Below are 26,171 nucleotides of genomic sequence, written 5' to 3' on the forward strand. Positions count from 1 at the left end.
CAATTTTAGACAAACAGTTGGTAACAGGTAGTTTTTTTAAATTAAAATACAGAACGTAGGTACGTTTGAACATTTTATTTCGGTTGTCCCAATGTCAAACATGTACCCTTGTGAACTTATCATTTCTGAGAACGCATGGCCGGCCGGTGTGGCCGTGCGGTTGTAGGCGCTTCAGTCTGGAACCGCGTGACCGCTACGCCCGCAGGTTCGAATCCTGCCTCGGGCATGGATGTGTGTGATGTCCTTAGGTTAGTTAGGTTTAAGTGGTTCTAAGTTCTAGGGGACTGATAACCACAGATGTTAAGTCCCATAGTGCTCAGAGCCATTTGAACCATTTTTGAGAACGCATGCTGTTACAGCATGATTACCTGTAAATACCACATTAATGCAATAAATGCTCAAAATGATGTCCGTCAACCTCAATGCATTTGTCAATACGTGTAACGACATTCCTCTCAACAGCGAGTAGTTCGCCTTCCGTAATGTTCGCACATGCATTGACAATGCGCTGAAGCATGTTGTCAGGCGTTGTCGGTGGATCACGATAGCAAGTATCCTTCAAATTTCGCCACAGAAAGACATCCGGGGACGCCAGATCCGGTGAACGTGCGGGCCATGGTATGGTGCTTCGAAGACCAATCCACCTGTCATGAAATATGCTATTCAATATCTCTTCAACAGCACGCCACAATGTGCCGGACATCCATCATGTTGGAAGTACATCGCCATTCAGTCATGCAGTGAAACATCCTGTAGTAACATCGGTAGAACAGTACGTAGGAAATCAGCATACGTTGCACCATTTAGATTGCCATCGATAAAATGGGGGCCAATTATACTTCCTCCCATAATGCCGCACCATACATTAACCCGCCAAGGTCGCTGATGTTCCACTTGTCTCAGCCATCGTGGATTTTCCGTTGCCCAATAGCGCATATTATCCGCTATTGGGCTTCGTCGCTAAATAGAACGCGTGCAAAAAATCTGTCATCGTCCTGTAATTTCTCTTGTGCCCAGTGGCAGAACTGTACACGACGTTCAAAGTCGTCGTCATGCAATTCCTGGTGCATAGAAATATGGTACGGGTGCAATCGATATTGATGTAGCATTCTCAACACGGACGTTTTTGAGATTCCCGATTCTCGCGCAATTTGTCTGCTACTGATGTGCGGATTAGCCGCGACAGCAGCTAAAGCACCTACTTGGGCATCATCATTTGTTGCAGGTCGCGGTTGACGTTTCACATGTGGCTGTTTCCTTAAATAACGTAACTATCCGGCGAACGGTCCGGACACTTGGATGATATCGTCCAGGATACCGAGCAGCATACATAGCACACGCCCGTTGGGCATTTTGATCACAATTGCCATACAACAACACGATATCGACCTTTTCCGCACTTGGCAGACGGTCCATTTTAACACGGGTAATGTATCACGAAGCAAATACCGTCCGCACTGGCGCAATTTTACGTGATACTACGTACTTACACGTTTGTGACTATTACAGCGCCATTTATCACAAAGCGAAAAAAGTGGTCCAACTAAAACATTCATATTTCTTTACGTACTACACGAATATGTAATAAAAATGGGTGTTCCTATTTAAAAAAAACGCAGTTGATACGTTTGACCTATGGCAGCGCCATCTAGCGGGCCGACCATAGCGCCATCTGGTTTTCCCCTTCAAGCTAGACGAGTTTCGTTCTTTGTAGTTTTTTCGTTTGATGCTTATTTTGTGAGATATTTGGCCCGGTCACTATCAATGGACCACCCTGTATATATGTATCATGAATAGGAACGGTCATATAACACATCATTGTGGTACGTCCGAAGTTACTTTTACGGCTGATGATTTCTCTCTGTTAGGAGCAACATGCTGTGCACGCTGTGTTCTGTTTGCTAGGAACTCTTCAATGCAGTCACGAAGCCGGTGTAATATTGCGTAGGAACTGTATCGAACACATTCCGCTAAAAAAAAAAAGTTTTCTCTTGAACGAACACGGCGAGCTGTTTCAGATTATGGTTGCCTGCGGAATCCATGTTTATTCCTACAGAGGAGATATTTAGGCGCTAATAAGGCCATGATACGTCAGCACAAAACTTTATCCAAAGGTCTACAACAAACTGACCCAGGCGATGTAGGTGTGTAGTCGTGTATCTTGGACGAGGGTAGTCGGAGTACCGACGGCTGCGGCTCCTTCCTGTTATGACTAGAGGTGTACAGCTGGTATTTCCGCGCGCAGATGCGGCTGGCGCTGGCCACGGGGCGGCACCTGGTGGTGTGGGCGGCAGTGGGCGGTGCCGCCCCCGCACCCGTCCGCGCCACGGGCCGTCGCCTCCTGCAGCCGGCGTGGTCAACGGCGCTACGGCCGGGCTTCCAGGTACTGTGTTCGCACGACCCGGAAATACCCAGCCGCCCACCACGTCAGCGCGTCTGAAATTAGCGCCAGACAGAGTACTGCAGCTGCTCCATTCTGGCAGTTACCAACACATTTTGCTTTCTAAACACTTCCAGACACTGCATCAACAGGTAAAGAAAGCTCTCCAAAATCTACATCTGCATCCGTACTCTGCAAACCACTGAGGTGGGCATGGCTGAGGGTACTTCTCAGTGAACTTACTTTCCGTACCACTCACGTGTGGAACGTGGGTACGAATGACCGTTTTAACGCCTATGTGCGTGCTGTAATTAGTCTAAGCTCTTCTTCGCAATCCCTATGGGAACCTTGTAGGGGGTTGTAATACACTACTGGCCATTAAAATTGATACACCACGAAGATGACGTGCTATACACGCGAAATTTAACCGACAGGAAGAAGATGCTCTGATATGCAAATGATTGGCTTTTCAGAGCATTCACACAAGGTTGGCGCCGGTGGCGACACCTACAACGACTTCTCATACACAAAGAGCAGTTGACCGACGTTGCCTGGTGTAACGTTGTTGTGATGCCTCGTGTAAGGAGGAGAAATACGTACCATCACTTTTCCGACTTTCATAAAGGTCGGATTGTAGCTTATCGCGATTGCGGTTTATCGTATCGCGATATTGCTGCTCGCGTTGGTCGAGATACAATGACTGTTAGCAGAATATGGAATCGGTGGTTTCAGGAGGGTAATACGGAACTCCGTGCTGGTTCCCAACGGCCTCGTATCACTAGCAGTCGAGATGACAGGTATCTTATCCGCATGGCTGTAACGGATCGTGCAGCCACGTCTCGATGCCTGACTCAAAAGATGGGGACGTTTGCAAGACAACAACCATCTGCACGAACAGTTCGACGACGTTTGCAGCAGCATGGACTATCAGTTGGGAGACCATGGCTGCGGTTACCCTTGACGCTGCATCACAGACAGGAGCGCCTGCGATGGTGTACTCAACGACGAACCTGGGTGCACGAATAGCAAAACGTCATTTTTCGGATGAATCCAGGTTCTGTTTACAGCATCATGATGGTCGCATCCGTGGTTTGCGACATCGCGGTGAACGCACATTGGAAGCGTGTATTTGTCATCGCCATACTGGCGTATCACCCGGCGTGATGGAATGGGGTGCCATTGGTTACACGTTTCGGTCACCTCTTATTCACATCGACGTTACATTTCAGATGTGTTACGACCCGTGGCTCTACCCTTCATTCGATTTCAGCAGGATAATGCACGACCGCTTGTTGCAGGTCCTGTACGGGCGTTTCTAGATACAGAAAATGTTCTATTGCTGCCCTGGCTAGCACATTCTCCAAATCTCTCACCAATTGAAAACATCTCGTCAATGGTGGCCGAGCAGCTGGCTCGTCACAATACGCCAGTCACTACTCTTGATGAACTGTGGTATCGTGTTGAAGCTGCATGGGCAGTTGTACATGTACACGCCATCCCAGCTCTGTTTGACACAATGCCCAGGCGTATCAAGGCTGCTATAACGGCCAGAGATGGTTGTTCTGGGTACTGATATCTCAGGATTTATGCACCCAAATTGCGTGAAAATGTAATCACATGTCAGTTCTAGTATAATATAACTGTCCAATGAATACCCGTTTATCATCTGCATTTCTTCTTGGTGTAGCAATTTTAATGGCCAGTAGTGTATAGTCCTGGTTTCCTCAAAGCCGGTTCGTGAGAAATTTTATTTAGGCTTTTCCAGCATAGTCAGCTTCTTCCTTGAAGCCAGCTTTTCAATATCTTCCTAACGCTCTTCAAAGGCTCGAACAAACACCAAACCGTATATTCTGCGCTTCTTTGTGTAGGTTTAGTGATACTCCTATTTGATGTTTTTCCTACACCCTTGACCACTATTCTATCATGGACGTGCACTTACCCTGTATAGTGCTCAACTGTAATTTGTATGAAATATGCATCTAACAGTTTGTTGCTACAGACGTGCTCCCTGCCTTCCGTATTGAGCGCAGTTCTTTCGTGGTTGTACTGCACGCCAGATGCTTCTAGTTGTGCTGAGAGACGACTTTCGGGTACCTATGAAATACTTATAATCCAATTTCAAGAAAACTATGCGGTGAAAAATTTTTACTTTTTCACATCTTATAGTCTGATATCTTCGCTCGATAAAGGACTGAGTTTCTTTTCGTTATTCGTCGTAGTTACTGCGCTGCATCAAATTAAGTAAGACACCGCAAAAAAATTTATAGAGTTGGCACAGGTGAAAAAGCACTGCGTAAACTTTCCGTATGCCTGATTTTAGGTCATACTCTGCTCCTTATGAAATGTAGATAAGACACTGAAATTTTGTTTACAAGTGAGAGCAAAGCGATACCTCATTTCGTTTTCGAGTTACTGATTTTTATACCCGGTTAACAGTCACGCGAGACGCGCCCGTTTCCGTCCCTGCCCGCATCAGGAATCATATGGTCATAACAATCGTGGTATTTCATGAAAGGTCCAAGATATCGTAACGGGTGTTTTTGCAAATGATAGCGCACAAAGAGGCACGGAAGTTATATGATATATACTCGAAACAATTTTACTCACCGTGATATGAAAGCAACTCGTCCGCAGCAGTGAGAGGTCGATGGAACAAGTTGATAGCGATTCAGGAAAACTCAGAGACCACGTTTAAACCTGTCCTCAAGACGTGGGGAGGGACGGAGCACGACAGGTTATCTCGTGCACAGCAGTTAAAGGATTAAATCATAGCACACAAAAAGGCACAGATTTTATATGATAGATACTCGAAATATTTTTACTCACCGCTGATATGAAAACAACTCGTCCGCGGCAGTGAGATGTCGATGGAACAAGTTGATAACGTTTCAGGAAAACATAGGGGCCACGTTTAAACGTGTCCTCAACACGCGGGGAGCGACGGGGTACAACAGGTTAACTGGTGCATAGCAGTTAAAGTATTAAATACAGTGACAATTACTCACCAAGTTCGACTCCTAGTGTAGTAAACATCACCCATGGATTAGGCCTGTTTCTACGGTCGCAGGTTCGAATCCTGCCTCGGGCATGGATGTGTGTGATGTCCTTAGGTTAGTTAGGTTTAACTAGTTCTAAGTTCTAGGGGACTAATGACCTCAGCAGTTGAGTCCCATAGTGCTCAGAGCCATTTGAACCATTTTTGATTAGGCCTGTTTCGACTGACCGACTGCTGCCTACCAGCTAGCACGAGTAGCAACCTATGATCGTGGGACGTGCGAGCGCCATGTCGGCAATCCCTCCAGCTGTTATTGCTTCTCATTTGACCTCACGAGATTTAATGGATCCTGTTCCAGACCTCCCCACCACAGAGAAAAATCTGCGGAGGTACCAGGAATCGAACGCGGGTCCTTCCACACTGAAGGCAGTGACGGTAACCATTAGTGACGGTTACAATGTCTGTGTTTATACAGTGTCTGTATCTTCACATAGCAATGTCCTTCAGACATGCTCAGATAGCTGAAGTAGTTGATGCGACTGTTCACGATAGGTGGGAAATCGGGGTTCGACCCTGATCTGACACAAATTTTCATCTGTCATGAACACCAGATGTCAATCCGGGTTCGCAAAATGCAGATCAGTTTCTTAATACTCTCTAAGCAATAGGTTACAGAGGCGGAGGGGTGACTAAGGGGGGGGGGGGGGGGGTGCAATGAAAACTAAAGCGTACCACAATAAATTTTTCAGCACCCGAGCTGTCACTCCATCCATGGAAGGGCTAGTGTTACTTGTGCACACAGTTCATTCAATCTGTCACCACGCCTCGACGAGTTCAAATGGTTCAAATGGCTCTGAGCACTGTGGGACTTAACATCTGAGGTCATCAGTCCCTTAGAACTTAGAACTACTTAAAACTAACTAACCTAAGTAAGGACATCGCACACATTCATGCCCGAGGCAGGATTCGAACCTGCGACCGTAGCGTTCGCGCGGTGCCTCGACGAGTCTTTCCAGGGTTATACCTTGCACATCTTGTCAGTTTGCATCAAAAAAGTTTACCACCACAGTAAGTTTCTCGCCGAACTGGTGCAAACGATGGCGATGTCATTTGAACAGTCAACCACTATGGTGAGAATGAAAATACTGAAGATTGCCTCGTAGTGATCAGCAGCGGTCACCAACACCAGCTGACAGCAGCTACAAACAAGTTGACATTATCACCAGTAGGTACCCCGGGAAGAATGCAAGAGAGCTGTACACTGCATCTTTGGAGGCAAATAGGAGCGGTGTATTAATCTGTACCATAGGCAACAATCTCCACATGACTAGTTTGGCCTCGAAGCGTCCATTAAGAACAACAGTGCAAACCTTCAAAGCCCTGTCAACAGGACGGTGGGTCAGTCCTGTTTTAGGCTGGCATCATGTACGACTTTGGGCACCTGACCTATCGATAGTTAATTTCAGAGGTGTGTAATGTCGAGACAGAATTCTCCAGTCGTTTTTCCAGCTCTACGGTAAAGTTTTCGGCGACGGGCTCGTCTTATAAGGGCAAATTCACGAACTCACCTCTCCCACATTGTAAAAGATAACCTCCCGGAGGCAGGCGGCATCTGTTGAATGGGGTGAGCTGCCTTATCCGCTGAGGTAGCATCCCATGCAGATTATACCTTGTCTAGACCTCTAATTGGATTGACCATCGTATATTCGCACAGAATCTTGTTTGTTTTTCTAAAAAGCATTTGTCATTCGGCTTTTAAGATACTAAGCTGCCAGCTGCAGACAACGACACCGAGACAGTGCTTTATCCTTGTTTGTACCTAACACTATCCCGCCATGGTTACTTTTGTTGGTTGGCCACTTTAGTCTCTCAACTATTTCGATATTATTTCAGGTTTTAGTTACCATTCTACAAACATAACTTTCGATAATATCGAACAAGCATATTATTTCCCTTAATGCTAATCATACCGTTCGAAAGTTACGCTTCGTGAATAGTAATTAGAAAGTGAGAGTGCACGGAACTGGATACGACACTGAAGTTTCAAGTCAATCGATTCGAAAATTTCGACCGTACACTCTGAAGAAAATTACAGTGGAGTAGTTTATGAAATTTCAGGTTCAAAGAAAAAACAAAAGTTGAGTGTGATAGTTCGTGAAATGTTCGTCCTACTTAAATTTTTATCAAGGTGTACAGCAAAATTTTGGAATGGATTGATTGTATATTCTAGTGTGCCATCCATTTCGACTATCTCTCAGTTCCAGAGCACAATTCAACAGACATAACTTTCGAATTGCATGATTTCCATTGAAACGGATGTCTGGGTAAAGGCAGAATTTCGGGTTTATACGTACAACGAAAGAAAAGAAAAACATCTGCAGTTTTGCATACGTTTCGAACTAATTCTGGGTACGTTTTTCCATTCTGGTGTTGGTCATCAAAACAACGGTTTTCGAATGATTAAACATCTTCCTGTTTGACATTTGACGGAAGGGAACAAAAATAGCTTGTTAGGCGATAAATCACCTAATTACGACAAATGAGGTATTAATTCGATGTTTTTCTGCGTCAAATAATCAACTGTTTAACGTGTTGTATTGCAGCTGGCTTTGTCAGATGAAGAATGATGCGCCTTGTCACGGTCCGCGCGGCTCCCCCCGTCGGAAGTTCGAGTCCTCCCTCGGGCATGTGTGTGTGTGTGTGTGTGTGTGTGTGTGTGTTTGTGTATGTTGTCCTTAGCGTAAGTTAGTTTAAGTTAGATTAAGTAGTGCGTAAGCTTAGGGACTCATGACCTCAGCAGTTTGGTCCCATAAGACCTTACCACAAATTTCCAATTTTCCAAGAATGATGCAATAGTTGAGATTGTTTTCCTGACTTCAATGACCAATGAACGCCTCCGTAAATGACAAGGAGCCCCTTGTGTGCGAGGACCCAAGTTCAGTCTTTGAAAATGTTTTTTTTTTTTTAACTTACGCGAAAACTGTTCATAATTGTTTTCTTTCTATGATGCGGATGGTCTTCCAAGTACATAATTATGCTAGTCCAGTGTCTAACCACTGCCCGCATCTCGTGGTCGTGCGGTAGCATTCTCGCTTCCCACGCCCGGGTTCCCGGGTTCGATTCCCAGCGGGGTCAGGGATTTTCTCTGCCTGGGTGTTGTGTGCTGTCCTTAGGTTAGTTAGGTTTAAGTAGTTCTAAGTTCTAGGGGACTTATGACCACCGCAGTTGAGTCCCATAGTGCTCAGAGCCATTTGAACCATTTGTCTAACCACTGCGCAACCTCGCTCGGTCGCGCACAGTGAGAAAGACGGATCACAAGTAAATTTATTGTCTGATAAGTATGTTTGGAGAAGGATCCTAAGAGTTTCATCGACTGGAAAGGTAGAAAAATAAATAAAACAGTCCTGGTAAACAAAACCATAAATATATTTGAAGCCCCAAATATTGTAGATGAGATTAAGATACTTCGGAAATATCATGAGTCTAGCAGACCCACTAGAAAGAAACTGTAATACTCCAATGTACAGAAGGCCAAAGAGGAAACCCTAGGAGAAGGTGAATAGAGGACGTCAAAGAAAGCATCAGAATGACCCTGGAAGAAAGGAGACCAAGACATCGGCAAGAAATGATCATGTCATCAGCAGTCGATAATGATTTGATGGACCTTAACAACAACGAGACATTACTAATGTATTAAATATTATTATATTTAATGTTCTTGAATTATTTAACCATTTCGAGCCATTAATCTTTTTGTTACTTTTATTGGCTTTATTTTCATTGCGTTTTAAGCGTGAATTACGCTTTTGCCCTTGAATGTAACCGAACTGAAACCCTCTGGAATCGGGAGTATTACTTTCTAACGACCGGAGGGCAACAGTGCTGTATGTACAAGGGACGTTAAAACATGGGAAAGGGACCGCATATTAAAATTTAATTAGATATTTATAAATACATTGTCTGGGATAGCATCAAAAGAGGCAGCGTATTGGAAGCTAGGTTACTGTACCTATGTGGAATGAAAAATATTTAATTGAAATAAATAAATAAATAATTTATTCGAAGAATCAGAATTTCCAATATCAATAATATTGGGAGCCGAATAGCTTCTATAAAATTTCATTACCGCGAGCAGTCAAAAGTAAATCAGGAAACCGAATATATTTGTGGTATTTCGGTTATCGACCCTAGGGCGGTTTTGATACGGTTCTCCGTTCATGGCGCCTCAATTACGTGTAACCGATGCATCCCAGATAACCAACTACCTGCCTTATATAATTATATTTAGGCTTTTCCTTGCGAATATTCCCAGCCAACATCTCTTCAGTTGCAGTTTTCAGCAACGATTCATGTCATAATGCGTGAACAAAAAATTTATGCCCTCCGTTCGTTATCTCCTTCACTAAACAGTTTTCCTCATTCACTAGTTGTAGGAAGTGTTACATTCTCTACACGACTAGTCCATCTGTTATTAAAGTCTTCCGTAAGGCGACATTTAAAAGGCTTTTATTCTTTCACTTAGTCCATCTGTAGCAACTGTGCACAGCTATACTCGAAACACAGCTTTTCATGAAATCTTTCCCGTCTCGTAGTTCGATATTAGCAGCTGTTTTTATAACAAGCATTTAAGCGTTTTGATGGCCTTAATACTACATCTACATTTACGTAATTCCTCTGCAATTCACAATTAAGTGCATGGCAGAGGGTTCGTCGAAACACTTTCAAGCTATTTCTCTACCGTTCCACTCTCGAACAGCGCGCGGGAAAAACGAACACTTAAATTTTACCATGAGATCTCTGATTTCTCTTATTTCATTATAATGATCATTTTTCCGTATGCAGATTGGTATCTACAAAATATTTTCTCATTCGGAGGAGAAAGTTGAAGACTGAAATTTCGTGAAGAGAGGGCGTTGCAAAAAAAACGCCTTTCATTTAGTGATTACTGCCCCAACTCACGTATCATATCAGTCACACTCTCTCTCCTATTTCGCGATAACACAAAACAAGCTACCCTTCTTTGAATTTTTTAGATGCCCTCCGTCAATCCTGTTTAGTAAGAATCACATACCACGCAGCAACACTAGCAGAGGACGGACAACTCGTAGTATAGGCGGTCTGCTTAGTAGATCTGTTGCATCTTCGAAGTGTTCTGCCAATGAAACCCAGGCTTTGGTTGGCCTTCTCCACCACATTAGCTATGTTATCATTCCAATTTGTTGTTCGTAATTGTTGTTCTTAGATGTTTAGTTGATCTGACAGCCTTTAGTTTTGTATGATTTATCATGTAACAAAAGTTTAACGGATTTCTTTTAGTGCTCGTGTGGATAATGCTACACGTCTTATTATTTAGAATCAGTTACCATTTTCCCCGCAATACAGATATATTGACTACATCATTTTGCAGTTGGTTTTGAAAATCTGATGACAGCATCACCTGCAAACAAGCTAAGAGGGTTGCCTGCAAACAAGCTAAGAGGGTTGCTCAAATTGTCTCCTAAATCGTTTATATAGATTAGTAACAGCAGAGGGCCTATAACACTTCCTCGGGGAAAGCTAGATGTCACTTCCGTTTTACTCAATGATTTTCCGTCAACTACTACGAACTGCAACATATCTGTCAGAAAATAGCGAATCCAGTCGCACAACCGAGACGATAGTCCGAAAATCTAAAAACATGGAATCAGTTTGACATCCCCTGTCGATAGCACTCATTACTTCTTTAAAATAAAGAGCTAGATGTGTTTCAAAAGAACGATATATTCTGAATCCGTTTTGGCTGTCTGCCAATAAATCGTTTACTTCAAGGTAATTCGTAATGTTTGAACACAGTATATGTCCAGAATACCTCTACAAATCGACGTTAGTGATATTGCTCTGTAATTTAGCGGATTACTCCTATTCCATTTCTTTGATATTGGTGTGACTAGTGCAGCTTTCCAGTCTAGGAGTACGTATCTTTCGACTAGCGAGCGGTTGTATATGATTGCTACACATGGAGCTATTGTATCAGCATACTCTGAAAAGAACCTGGCTTGTTACACCGAAGATATCTGCTTCTAAATTACTCATGTTGGCAGTTGTTCTTGACTGAATTCTGGAATGTTTATTTCTTTTCTCTGATGAAGGTATTTCGGAAAACCGTGTTTAGTAACTCTGTTTTAATGGCACAGTCACCAGTAACATCGCCATTGTTACCGCGCAGTGAAGGTACTGATTGTGACTTTCCGCTGGTGTACTTTACATACGATCAGGATCTCTTTGGACTTTTGGCCGCGCGGTATTAGCCGAGCGGTCGGGGGCGCTGCAGTCATGGACTGTGCGGCTGGTCCCGGCGGAGGTTCGAGTCCTCCCTCGGGCATGGGTGTGTGTGTTTGTCCTTAGGATAATTTAGGTTAAGTAGTGTCTAAGCTTAGGGAATGATGACCTTAGCAATTAAGTCCCATAAGATTTGACACACATTTGAACTTTTTTTTCTTTGGACTTTCTGCCAGATTTCGAAACAGAGTTTCCCTGTGAAACTATTAAAAGCATCTCGTATTCAATTTGGCGCTCATTTTCGAGATTCTGTAAAACTTTGCCAATATTGGAGGATATCGCGTTCTTTTAAACTTAGCATGATCTTTTTGTTGCTTTTGCAACAGTATCCTGACCTGTTTTGTGTACCATTGGGGATAAGTCTCATCTCTTATTAATTTATTTGGTATATGTCTCTCAGTTACCGCGGATACTATTTCATTGAATGTAAACCACATTTGGTCTATGCTTACACTGTCAGATTGGAAGAAATGGCTGGTTCAACTGGCTCTGAGCCCTATGCAACTTAACTTCTGAGGTCATCAGTCGCCTAGAACTTAGAACTAATTAAACCTAACTAACCTAAGGACGTCACACACATCCATGCCCGTGGCAGGATTCGAACCTGCGACCGTAGCGGTCGCTCGGTTCCAGACTGTAGCGCCTAGAACCGCACGGCCACTCCGGCCGGCGAAGAAATGGAGACCGCATTTCTTCATTTTTCTTCTTTATGTATTCTACTTCCGAAACGGTCCACCTCTCGAAGTTAAAGTTTTATTTATGTGCATATTACAGCTAGCAGACATTGCATTTATTAAGCACCTGACACACGCTTATCACTTTCGGTGACAGTTGCTTTCTCATCAGCGAATCGTATCACGATAATCTTCTGTCGGTGACAATTAACTCTCTTTCGAGACAGTCCTTTACTTCGTTAATTGTCTCTTCAATATACAAGTTAAATATCAGTGGTGGCAAGGAGCAATTTTTCTTTGCACCTGTCCTAATTTCGGCCTCTTGTAGCATTCCGTCAATGCCAACAACTCCAGTCTACTTCGCTGTGTGGAACAAGCACAAGTCCCAAAGCAGCAGGCGTACTTTTTACATCCATACATATTATAAAAAGTACGTACGTATTTGAATGTGTGTGTATGTATGTTTCACATCTCCTGCTAAAACACTCGACCGATTTCAACCAAACGTGGTACACATCGCCTTATGCCAGGTAACAATCGATGTGGGGGTTTGAACCGCCTAACTACCATAGATCAGGAGATATGACCTCGTAACCAATGAGATGCGTGAAGAACAGCCGCAATATGCATGATGTTTAAATTTATTGCATCTGTGATAGTAACTCTATTCACAATACACTTCGCAGACAGTATCCGCATCTGCCGCTAAACGCACCCACAAAATTATGTTATGGTAGCAAAGATAGTTCAGGAGATGTGACGTTACAAACAATAAGATGAGCGAAAAATTGCCACGTCGTGAATGACATTTAAATTTATTACTTCTTTGCTACTGATCCAATTCGCAACACATTTTGTAGGCAGCGTTCACATATTCCACTAAATGCGCCAGCATAATTATGTTATGGTACCATACATAGCTCAGGAAAAATAACGTCACTAATACTGAGATGCCTGAAAAACGGTCGCTTCATACCTGATATTTATATTTTTTACTTCTTTGCTACTAACTCTATTCGCAACGTACTTCGCAGACAGTATCCTCATATGCCCCTGAATATACCAACACAAGTATGTAATTTTACGACACATAGGCCATGAAATATGGTGTCATAAACACTGAGATGCCTGAAAAATGGTGCATCATATATGAAGCTTTAATACATTTATTCTTTACTTCTAACACATTCCTGCAGTCCAATCAACTTAAGGAACTCCATGACCCCTGACAGCGCTTTTGACAGCTTTCAGCTGCGAAGCACAAACGGCTCTGGGCGAAAACAATAGCCATCTATATGGCTACGAAGAAGAGTGAGCTAGAAGAAGAAGAGGTAGAAGAAGAATGGGCAGCTGTGAGAGATGAAATATTGAAGGCAGTAGAGGATCAAGTAGGTAAAAAGACGAGGACTAGTAGAAATCGTTGGGTAACACAAGAGATACTAAATTTAATTGATGACAGGAGAAAATACGAGGGCTGAATGAAAAGTAATGCCTTCGTTAATTGGGTTCAGTGGGAATATTTTAATAAATCAAACGCAGAAATAATCCTTAGAATGTCATCTTTAATTACCAATATTCACTTTTACACATAATCACCAGCCAACTGGATACATTTCTGCCAACGATGAACAAGTTTTCTGAAGCCGTCACGGAGGAAGTCGACACTCTGTTTCTGCAACCACAGTCTCACAGTTCCCTCAACGCCTTCATCAGAAGCATAATGATGCCCCGCAGATCGTCTTGCATTATCGGAAACAGATGGAAGTCAGACGGTGCTAAATCTGTATGGAGGATGCCGTACGGTGGTGAGATTCAGTCTCTGAACTTCTGCTGTGGTGGCACGTGAAGTGTGTGGTTTGGCATTGTCATGCAGCAGGAAAACATTTCCCTTTTCGTTTCGGACCCTTGTTAGCCGTCGTTTCAGAGTTCGCCGCGTTGTGATCTAACGCGCTGAATTTATTGTTGTTCCACGATCAAGGAAGTCAACAACGATAACACCATCTGTGTCCCAAAACATTGTGGCCATGATTTTTCCAGCTGAGGGCTGCGTCTTGAATTTCTTTTTCTGGGGCGAGTCTTTGTGTCGATATTCCACAGACACAACCACCATAAACTGCTTTCATTCTCTGATGGATCTCCTTTGGGGTGACACCTTCTGCTGACAAGAATTCAATGTCTACACGTTGGCTTAAATCGCACTGACCGACCGTCTGCGCAGGTTTACATAATTTACACTGTAACAACACAACCATTGAATGCTAAGACTTCCCGCCAGCTGGAGCTGTAGAGAAGAGGCTACGGAACAATCCAGTACCTGCCGCATACCAATGCTGCCAACTGTTGAAAAGTTACGAAGGTGGAGGCATTACTTTTCAGTCAATCCTCGTATAAAAATGCAACCAATGAAGCAGTCAAAAGGGAATACAAACGTCTAAAAAATGAGATCGACAGGAAGCGCAAAATTGCCAAGCAGGAATGGCTGGAGGACAAATGTAAGGATGTAGAAGCATATATCAGTACGGGAAAAAATAGATGTCGCCTATAGGAAAATTAAAGAGACCTATGAAGAAAAGAGAACCAGCAGTATAAATATCAAGAGCTCAGATGGAAAACCAGTCCTAAGCAAAGAAGCGAAAGTAGAAAGGTGGAAGGAGTATATAGAGGTCTGTACAAGGGAGATGTACTTGAAGCAATATTGTGGAAGTGGAAGAGGACATAGAGGAAGACGAGAAGGGAGATATGTTACTGCGCGAAGAATTTGACAAAGCACCGAAAGACTGGAACAGGGCCCCAGGAGTAGACACCATTCCGTTAGAGCTACTGATAGCCTTGGGAGAGCCAGATGTGCCAAAACTCTTCCATCTGGTGAGGAGAACGTATGAGACAGGAGAAATACCCTCAGACTTCAAGAAGAATATAATAATTCCAGTTGCAAAGAAAGTAGGTGTTGACAGATGTGAAAATTACCGAACTATCAGTTTAAAAAGTCACGGCTGCCAAATACTAACATGAATACTTTACACAAGAGTGGAAGAACTGATAGAAGCGGACCTCGGAGAAGATCAGTTTGGATTCAGGAAAAATGTAATATCACACGAAGCAATACTGACCCTACAACTTCTCAGAGAAGATAGGTTAAAGAAAGGCAAATCTATGTTTATAGCATTTGCAGAGTTAGAGAGAGCTTTTGACAATCTTGAATGGAATACCTTCTTTCAAATTATAAAGATGACAGGGGTAAATACAGGGAGCGAAAGGCTATTTACAATTTGTACAGAAACCAGATGACAGTTATAAGAGCCGAAGGCCACAGAAGGTAAGGAGTCGTCGAGAAGGGAGCGAGACAGGGTTGTGGCCTATCCCCGATGATATTCAGTCTGTATATTGAGCAAGCAGTAAAGGTTTAAATAAAAAATTTGGAGTAGGAATTAAAGTCCAGGGAGAAGAAATAAAAACTCTGAGGTTTGCTGACGACATTCTAATTGTATCAGAGACAACAAAAGGACTTGGAAGAGCAGTTGAACGGAGTGGACGGCATCTTGAAACAAGGATATAAGATGAACAACAACAAAAGCAAAATGAGGATAGTGGAATGTAGTCGAATTAAATCACGTGATGTTGAGGGAATTAGATTAGGAACTGAGATACTTAAAATAGTAGATGAGTTTTGCTATTTGGGGAGCAAAATAACTGATTACGGTCGAAGTAGAGAGGATATCAAATGTAGACTGGCAATGGCAAGGAAAGCGTTTCTGAAGAAGAGAAATTTGTTAACATCGAGTATAGATTTAAGTGTCAGGAAGTCTTTTCTGAAAGTATTTATATGGCGTGTAGCCATGTATGGAAGTGAAACATGGACGATAAACAGTTTAGACAAGAAGAGATTAGACGTTTTTGAAATGTTGTGCTGCAGAAGAATGCTGAAGATTAGATGGGTAGATCACGTAACTAATGAGGAGGTACTGAATAGAACTGGGGAGAAGACAACTTTGTGGTACAACCTGGCTAAAAGAAGGGATCGGTTGGTAGGACACTTTCGGAGGCATCAAGGGATCACCAATTTATTACTGGCGGGAAGCGTGGGGGATAAAAATCGTAGAGGGAGACCAAGAGATGAATACTGGGAGCAGATTTGGAGAGATGTAGGTTACAGTAGTCACTCGGAGATGAAGATGCTTGCACAGAATGGAGTAGCATAGAGATCTGCATCGAACCAGTATTTGGAATGAAGACCACAACAACAACAACTGAGCTACGAGGAGGCGTTGCCGTAGAGACGTTTACAAAATTGCACTGTTGACATGCGAGGCAGCTGCGCCCATCATGCAGAAACTGTCCGAAATCATCATATATCGAGTGTATAGCAGAAGTACGTACAAGGTTTCGTTTAGAATAGAAAAGCGGCAAAATCAATAGCCGGGTAATGCTGGATTTGTCAGCTAATTTCTAATTTAAGAACTGTCTTGAAACTGCAAAACACGAAATACGAACACGCAACGTTACGCCTTTTTCTACGAGTGATACGAAACTGATTTAGTGTTGTACCACTTACTACAGGCAGCATTTTAATCGGCTGAAAGTTCAGGCAATTGTTATCACCATTTGTCTCCCTGTCCCTGTTCAAACTGAATTCATGTTCTGTCTCTAACGGCCTCTCGTGACGTAAAACTCTTCCATTCTCCGTCGGCTCCTTCGTTCACGGCGAATGATGCGTCTTAAACGTCTCGTTAGCAGCGCCTGCCGAAGCAACACGCATGTAATATGAAGTGCTGCGCGCGGCATTAGCGGACGCACCACGCAATTTGCTGCGAGGCTCCTGCAGATAAGATAGAGCCGAGTGTGTGGGCGACGTTTGCCAGGCTACCGAGAATAGCCAGCCACTTCGCGTATGCCTCACCGAAACACACGTCCGGTTTCGTCGAAATTCTACATTTACTCGTATACCTATCTACGGCCCATTTCCCTGCCAGCTGTCAAAGGCCAGTTACTGCAACGTCCGTGTATTGGTTAGTTGTTGCTCTACGTCAAAATACTGATGAAAACTGGAGCTTCGAAAAGAGAAAAATCCAGCAACTTAGACACTACTGGCCATTACAGTTGCTACACCACGAAGATGACGTGCTACAGAAGCTAAATTTAACCGACAGGAAGAAGATGCTGTGATATGCAAATGATTAGCTTTCCAGAGCATTCACACAAGGTTGACGCCGGTGGCGACACCTACAACGTGCTGACATGAGGAAAGTTTCCAACCGATTTCTCGTACACAAACAGCAGTTGACCGGCGTTGCCTGGTGAAACGTTGTTGTGATGCCTCGTGTAAGGAGGAGAAATGCGTACCGTCACGTTTCCGATTTTGATAAAGGTCGGATTGTAGCCTATCGCGATTGCAGTTTATCGTATCGCGACATTGTTGCTGGCGTTGGTCGAGATCCAATGACTGTTAGCAGAATATGGAGTAGGTGGGTCCAGGAGGGTAATACGGAACGCCGTGCTGGATCCCAACGGCCTCGTATCACTAGCAGTCGATATGACAGGCATCTTTTCCGCATGGCTGTAACAGATCGTGCAGCCACGTCTCGATCCCTGAGCCAACAGATAGGGACGTTTGCAAGACAACAACCATCTGCACGAACAGTTCGACGACGTTTGCAGCAGCATGAACTATCAGCTCGGAGACCATGGCTGCGGCTACCCTTGATGCTGCATCACAGACAGGAGGGCCTGCGATGGTGTACTCAACGACGAACCTGGGTGCACGAAGTGCAAAACGTCATTTTTTCGGATGAATCCAGGTTCTGTTTCCAGCATCATGATGGTCGCATCCATGTTTGGAGACATCGCGGTGAACGCACATTGGAAGCGTGTATTCGTCATCGCCTTACTGGCGTATCACCCGGCGTTATGGTATGGGGTGCCATTGCTTATACGTCTCAGTCACCTCTTGTTCGCATTGACGGCACTTTGAACAGTGGACGTTACATTTCAGATGTGTTACGACCCATGACTCTACCCTTCTCATTCGATCCCTGCGAAACCCTACATTTCAGCAGGATAATGCACGAACTCATGTTGCAGGTCATGTACGGGCCTTTCTGGATATAGAAAATGTTCGACTGCTGCCCTGGCCAGCACATTCTCCAGATCTCTCACCAACTGAAAACGTCTGGTCAATGGTGGCCGAGCAACTGGCTCGTCACAATACGCCAGTCACAACTCTTGATGAACTGTGGTATCGTGTTGAAGCCGCATGGACAGCTGTACCTGTACACGCCATCCAAGCTCTGTTTGACTCAATGCCCAGGCGTATCAAGGCCGTTATTACGGCCAGAGGTGGTTGTTCTGGGTACTGATTTCTCAGGATCTATGCACCCAAATTGCGTGAAAATATAATCACATGTCAGTTCTAGTGTAATATATTTGTCCAATGAATAGCCGTTTATCATCTGCATTTCTTCTTGGTGTAGCAATTTTAATGGCCAGTAGTGTATAATTGCTTGTTTGGAAACAAACACATTATTTTAACATGTTTCTGATACACTGAGGGGAAAAAAATCGCAAAACCAACTTAAACGATAGCTGGTAGGCGTGTTTCTTCATCTGAAAGATGATGTCTATTCAGATTTTGCGCCAGTCACATAAGAGTGGCGCTAGTAACGCCATTGCCAGGATGCAAATCAGGTTTGCTTTAAGTACACACTGTGACGGTCGTGAGCGTTAGTTGCCTTTGAGACTGGACGTGGTGAGTTGTCGTAAGTCAAGAATGCCTTTAAGGCGTCAAAGACGCCTTTATCAACACGTCACTGAATTTGAACGAGGTCGAGTAATACGGCTAAGAGAAGCTGGATGTTCCTTCTCCGACACTGCAGAAATACTTGGCAGGAATGTAGGCACTGTACATGATTGCTGGCAGCGGTGGTCACGAGAATGTACGATCGCAAGAAGACTAGACTCTGGACGGCCACATGGCAGTACAAAAGGGAAGACCATTGTGTTCGGTTTATGGCTCTGGCGCATCGTATTGCATCTGAAGCAGGAATCGGAGCAGCAGTTGGCACCACAGTGACACAACGAACTGTTACAAATGGGTTACTTCAAGGAGAGCTCCGAGCCAGACGCCCTGTAACATGCATTCCACTTACCCCACACTACTCCCATTTACGACTTCACTGCTGTCAGGCGTGAGCTCATTGGAGTACAAAGTCGAGGTCTGTTTGTTTTCCGATGAAAACTGGTTCGTCTCAGTACCAGTGATGGCCGTGCGTTGGCTAAAGGAGGCCAGTTGAGGGCCTGCAACCAACCTTTCTGCGTGCTGGACACACTGGACCTTGTAATATGCCTCTTACGTGAGGAGGACATTTTTACCAATTTTAATAAATTATTGTCTCTTATTGACGTATTCACGATAGTTAGGAAGTGCTGTAGTCCGTAGCCGGCCATGAGTCGGAGATCATTTCCCACGCCGGCTGACTAGGTGACGAAGCGGCCATATGTCGCGCGTAGTGGATTTTTCGTCAAAGTTCAAGATGGCTGACAACAACTTGTTAATTGTTATTAACCGCAGCAGTTGCACGTACAGCAATTGCATTGTTTGCACATGCGGAAAAGTAGTGGGGGAAAAAAAGGAACCATACACACGAGGTTGACAGTCTTAAAATCCTGGGATTACAAATTGATAATAAATTCGGTTGGGAGAAGCACACCACAGAACTGCAGGAACGCCTTAACTAATCTGTATTTGCAATTCGAGTGTTAGCAGACATAGGCAACATAAAAATGAAAAAGCTTGCATACTTTGTCTACTTTCATTCCATAATGTCATATGGGATAATATTTTGGGGTAAATAATCTATTTTTGTATTCAGGATGCCTCACGTTGTAAAGCGCCTCATCAGCTTCATGCATCTCTATTAATTTTGTAGTTGTCGGCACACACCAATTGTATTTACCGGCAATGTTTATAAAAACACTACAGACGACAGAACGCTGCAGCGATGCTAGCGCTCCATGTGGTAACATGTCACATTGCAGTGAACAGAAGACAAGCGATTTCTTTGATCAAATCTGCAGCGGGGCCCTAGATTTCATCAAATATTGGACGACATTTGACAAAGTCCCTATTACACCATCAAATATCTTTGACAAAGATATTGGACAAAGATTTTGGACAAATAAAATTTGATAGTGTAATGCCGGTCGTAGCAACAAGCGGCAGCCTGGGAAATATACATGACGGGAAGTACCGCCATCTTGGCGCCAAAGTCACCTATTTTGTTTATTTATATTTAATAATTTAAGTCATTTATGACAACACGAATACTAGGAGGAGCCTCTGGATGTTTAAAACTACTTATCATAATTTTGCCTCGTTAAAATTCACACCCGTTCATTAACAAATGCATATCTTAGTAAGTACGAACTTGATCGGAAATCCACGAACTGTGACAAAACTAGTAAGAGATACGGACTGCGCGCCAAAGTCGTCAGTCGGCGTTTAGAGCTCTTCCTGTCTTGTTCGATGGTAGCCATGCTCTCGGTTAAGAGTAGTTTGACATGAGTGTTTCATTATTGATCTAATAGGAATAAAAGTGATATTAAGGCATCCTGAATGTTAATTTCGAGTAAATAGATACCCCAAAGTTGATCGACAGCAATTTCAGATAATTAGCTTCCACCGACAGAGACACCCAATGCGCCAATGAAGTATCTGTACGGGACTACATTTACGAGAGCTGCACCACGCACAGATAGATGGAAATCCGACGACACGACCCACCAAGGCGGATCAAGGAAGGTCCGACTTAACACTCGCAAATTCCGGGTGGAATTGCTGACCAGTTATACTGTGCGTCACATATACCACCCTCTACGGACTCGCGGCTAAGCTGAGTATCAGTTTAGAAGCGAGGGGGTCTTGCAACCTACGCCCCATGTTATGGTCTGAGGCGCAGTTTCGTATGACAGCAGGAGCACTCTCGTGGTATACCACGCACCCTGACTGCAAATTTTTACGTTAATCTGGTCATTAGACCTGTTTTGCTCCCATCCGTGAGTAGCATTCAGGGGTGTGTTTTCCAACAAGATAACGCTCGCCCACATGCCGCATGTTTTAACCCAACATGCTCTACAGAGTGTCGGCATGTTGCCTTGACATGCTGGATCACCATATCTGTGTCTAACCGAGCACATATGGGACACCATTGGATATTAACTCCAGTGTCATCTACAATCAGCGTTAACTGCCCCTGTATTGACCAAGTACAACAGGCATGGAACTCCATCTCACAAAGATATCCAGTACCTGTACAACAGAATGCAAGCACGTTTGCATGCTCGAGTTCAACATTCTAGCGGCTACACCGGTTCTTAATGTGCCAGCGTTTCACATTTGCAATGGGTTATCCCGCGTTTAAATTAACCTGTAATCTTCCAGTGTTAATCGCTTAAATAAGTTACCTAGTCAAATTTATTCCTGAAATTTCTTACTCTAGCCTACATTAAATATTTTTTGGTGTTACGATTTTTTTGCGTCAGCGTCATTAATGAATTTAGGTACAATTTTCTGAGGTAACTCATTACTTAGAAAACATCTATTGTATGAAAAAAGCTACTATTGAGAATAATACCTGATGGTCATCCACGGTCAGCTTGTAAACACTTCCTCATTGATTTTGGCATTCTAATTAAACATTCACAATATCTGTCTATTTTCTAATGAAGTAGGCCATAAATAATCCATCACAATTTGAGAAGAACTGTAACGTCCACACTTACAACACTAGAAAACAAGGAGCTCCGTTACTCATTATTAACAGTGACGGATTTACATGGCGGCCCACTAGGCACGTGCCTAGGGGCGGCATCTTAAGGGGGGCGGCATTTTTTGCTCTGTACTCATTTTAACCTTTTTAAAATAACTGCACTCGCAAACGACAAAAATTTTTAATATTGTTAAACAAGTTGCTAGTTTAAATAAGTCTTCAGAACGAAATGCGATAATACAAGTTTGGAAATATACATAGTTTACTTGATGACTGAATGGAAATTTAACATTGGGTTTCTGTCCGGTACCATCTTCATGATTGTTCAAAATATTTTGACGTAAGCTGTCAGGAGCAATCTACAGTACAATGTTTGAAACGTTATTATTCCAAGAATGTTGTCCGTTTCTGCTTAACCCTACATCATTTTCCCCGTGAAAATACCGGGACCCCTGAAAAGCTGTGATAACTAAAAGCAGTTTCTTAGTTACTGTAACATGTGTGGGCCTCAGTGTGTAAAACCCGACTCTACTTAAATTTCTTTTAGAAATTACGGGGAAGTATCAAGTCAACCCTCCGTTACTGTAATTAATGTGAAAGCTCTGTGGTCTTCAATATCTGAGCTTTGATTTAATGACACCCGTTTAACAAAACATGTTGATATTGGGAATGTCTTACATTTTTAAACACATGTTTATACGAAAAGAACATAAGCAGAATATCTAATAATGTGTGAGATGGACTTCACAACAGTTTAAAAATTTTATTTATTTACTTAGTTACTTTTTTGGCGAAAAAGGAAGAAGAAGCCAACTTTCGTTTGTCTCATTTATTGTGATGCAGCCTGCACGATATCAAAGTTCCCACTCTGGGCAATCGAACAGTACGTGGCATTGCAAATTTTATATTAAACTTCTTAATTATGCTTTTTTTCTTCGAGGAAAGGTTATTTTTATTTTATGTTGGAACAAAAGGTGCATTTGCGTGTGTACATAACAGCAGTGTTCACACAAATGATAAGACACCACATCAACTGCCAAAAATACTACTTAAACTTTGTAGTCTGTCTTCTCTGCCCACATAAGCCGCTAAAGTCGATCAAGCACACCTCACTACAAGAATTGCAAAAATGACTTGCTTTTAAATTAGAAAGACAGTGTCAAGAATATTCAGAACATATTTACGTTCCAGCTAAAATTACGGCGACGAGGGAAACAGAAACCAAAAAAAGGAACTGTCCCGTTTTGTTTACGAGACGAATTCCAGCCGGCAAGTGTGCTTCCACTGTTCACTGACAATAGAGAAACAGGCGACAATGAAATTAAATTATTCTGTATTATCGTTCTTTCATAGCACAGTTATGTCGAGTAATCGTAGTCGGTCAGTTCATCGCTCCGTGTTTAAAGGAAAAATCTTCGTGCTTGTGTGCCGTGTTTAAAGTAAAAAGCTTTGTGCTGCCATGTGCGGTGTAGTACGATTGGAATTGGATACAGTCTCTCTTTCTTTCTTTCCTTTTACAATTTTTTTCTTTTGTTTTGACTGTTGGTTGACAATTTTGTAAGTGCCTTGACATGAATAACAATGAAAAAGCAAACGTGCAAAATTAAGTTGGGCGGTATTTCAGAAACTATCGAAGGAAAGGCGAGAACGAGATGCCAACGTTCTAAAAACGCTTGGCAGAGTAGATAAATTTTTCGCAAAAAATGTTGCTGGTTCGACTTCGTAGTACGGATGATATTTCTTGCACTGCAGCTGTTGTAAAAGAAGTAAATACAGACGGAACAAATGTTAAAAAGGAAGGAAAGCAAATTGTTCCTGATTTCGAGTTTCACGAAAAACTAAGTGTCGAGTCACACATTACAAAAAGAAATAACCTCGTTAGTGATGATCCTGCAGAATGGTGTGTCAATGAATCAACAATCGACATTCTCTTACAACGTGGCATTAATCAAAATTCTAACGGTGATTTTTCTAATTCAAGAAGATCAGTAGGGGATAAAACCAGATATTTGAACAAAAATGTATTTTACCCTGCACTTTTAAATGGTAAATCAACTTTGTGTGATTTTCTAGTATACTGCTGTAGCACCGGTGCTGTTTTTTTGTGCACAATGTAAATTGTTCGGAGGTAGGCCCGCGATTGCTACCAATGGTATTTCAGATTGGAAAAATATTTCTAATATTTTATCTCGTCATGAGAATTCACTTGAGCTCAAAAATTCTGTTTTATCACTCTTAACAAGAAAAAGGTCACTTAGAACATAGATAACCACTAAATCCTGTCTACAAATTCCATTGATATTACTGTCTGTAGAGGCTAGTCATATGACAACGCAAGCAATATGTCAGGAACCTACACTGGTTTGCAGGCACGCATTAAAGAACAAAATGCGAAAGCGGATTATGTACCTTGTGCAACACATTCTTTGAATTTAGTCGGCACTAGTACTGCAAGCTGTCGTCAGGAAGCATGTTCATTTTTCGATGTAGTGCAAAACCTATATAATTTTTTCTCTGCTTCTACACTGCGATGGGATAAACTTTTTTCTTTCATGAAACCAGGAAGCAAAACGGTAAAAGTTTATGAAAAACACTTTGGTCAGCAAGAGAGGAAGTGTGTGTAAGTCTATATGAAAACTGGGAGGGCGTTATCAATGCGCTCACACGTATTGCCAATAATACGTTTGAAAAACCACTTGTGCGAAATGAGGCTCCAGCGTTATTGAATCAACTCAACAGACTAGAAACAGTATTCATGATGACAGTTTGGAAGGACATACTCCAGAGATTGAATAGTGTAAATCTGAAATTATTGTTGCAAAAATAGTGCATGAATTATATGAATCACTTGTAGGATTTATTGCATCTATTCGTTACATGTTCGACTACTATGAAAATAAATCCATGGAGATTGTGACTGATATAGACTATGAACGCACCTATAAAAGATCACGTAAACGCAAACTTCATGATGACGAAGACCCGGTCTCTGAAGAACTTTTTCTGACTTGAAGGGAAAAGTTTTAGAGTCGAAACATTTCTCCCAGTACTCGACAACTTGTACACCGAATTAGTGAGGAGGAAGAAAAGCTAAAGAACACTGTTGGACTCCTTCACAGTCTTCAGTAACCTTAAGAACAGTTCACCAGACGATACTGCTGAACGTGCAGCGTCATATGACGCAGATTTAGAGCCTTCCTTCCCTAGTGAATGTGTACATTTCGTGGAACTTTTGAAATCTTCTGAGTTTAGTGATATACCAGTCGAAATGAGTAAATTTTTACGAAGAGACAGGTTACAGTCCGTATTTCCGAATGTTAACATTGTTCTTAGGATATTTCTATGTATGGTACTTACGAATTGATCAGCAGAACGCTCGTTTTCGGCTCTTAAAAGACTGAAATCGTACCTACATTCTACGTTGTCTGAGGAGAGTTTGAATGCCTTGTCACACCGAAGCCGACCTCTTAACTGATAACCGTCTGATCAATGAAGATATGATCAACGAGTTTTCTGCCGTCAAAGCCAGACGCAAACTTTGCTGACTGGTGAGTTTGTTTATTAATTCATGTTAGTTTTAAAAATTTAAGATTATAATGTGATTTTTATTATAGCTTAGAGCACATTCACTGGATTTATAAACTACATATTACCTGTTTATTTTACAATTGCCGATGGCAGAACACGGAACTAAACCTCATTTACGTGCAGACGTGACCGAAGGCGCCCGACAATACTAAACAATACCCGAATGACCGAAGCCGCTCGGCGCTGTACATTCAAGTCAGACTGAAACTGTAGTATATTACAACTGATGCGTATTCTTGTGTCTGCAGAAATGTATAGTCATCGCGGAAATTACGTTATCGGAGAGTACACTCAAATGAAAAAGTGTTAATAAATAACGTAGTTCAGTTCTGTCTATAAATACGTAAAAGCTTTGCTAATACCGTTAGAAAGACCTATGGTGAGAGCAGTAGCTGCAGTCCAAAACCGGTCAGCCCTTACATGGATTAAGGGTATTGTGTACACTTATTATGCGG

General features: G+C 42.7%; 1 protein-coding gene across 3 annotated transcripts in view; it reads left to right on the plus strand.

Annotated features, from left to right (window-relative positions):
• The window catches only part of LOC126236128 (glutamyl aminopeptidase-like), a 470,917-nt gene that overhangs the window by 269,330 nt on the left and 175,416 nt on the right, over window positions 1–26,171 (plus strand). The window contains exon 1 of one of the 3 annotated variants that reach the window (XM_049945204.1): window positions 2,246–2,383. The exons of the other annotated variants lie outside the window; for them this stretch is intronic. Within the exon in view, the coding sequence (XP_049801161.1) occupies window positions 2,246–2,383 (138 nt within the window). Of the gene's footprint in view, window positions 1–2,245; window positions 2,384–26,171 lie in introns of those variants that run through there. 3 annotated transcript variants of the gene reach the window in all.

This window comes from Schistocerca nitens, chromosome 2, assembly GCF_023898315.1.
Source record: "Schistocerca nitens isolate TAMUIC-IGC-003100 chromosome 2, iqSchNite1.1, whole genome shotgun sequence".
Taxonomy (NCBI): domain Eukaryota; kingdom Metazoa; phylum Arthropoda; class Insecta; order Orthoptera; family Acrididae; genus Schistocerca; species Schistocerca nitens.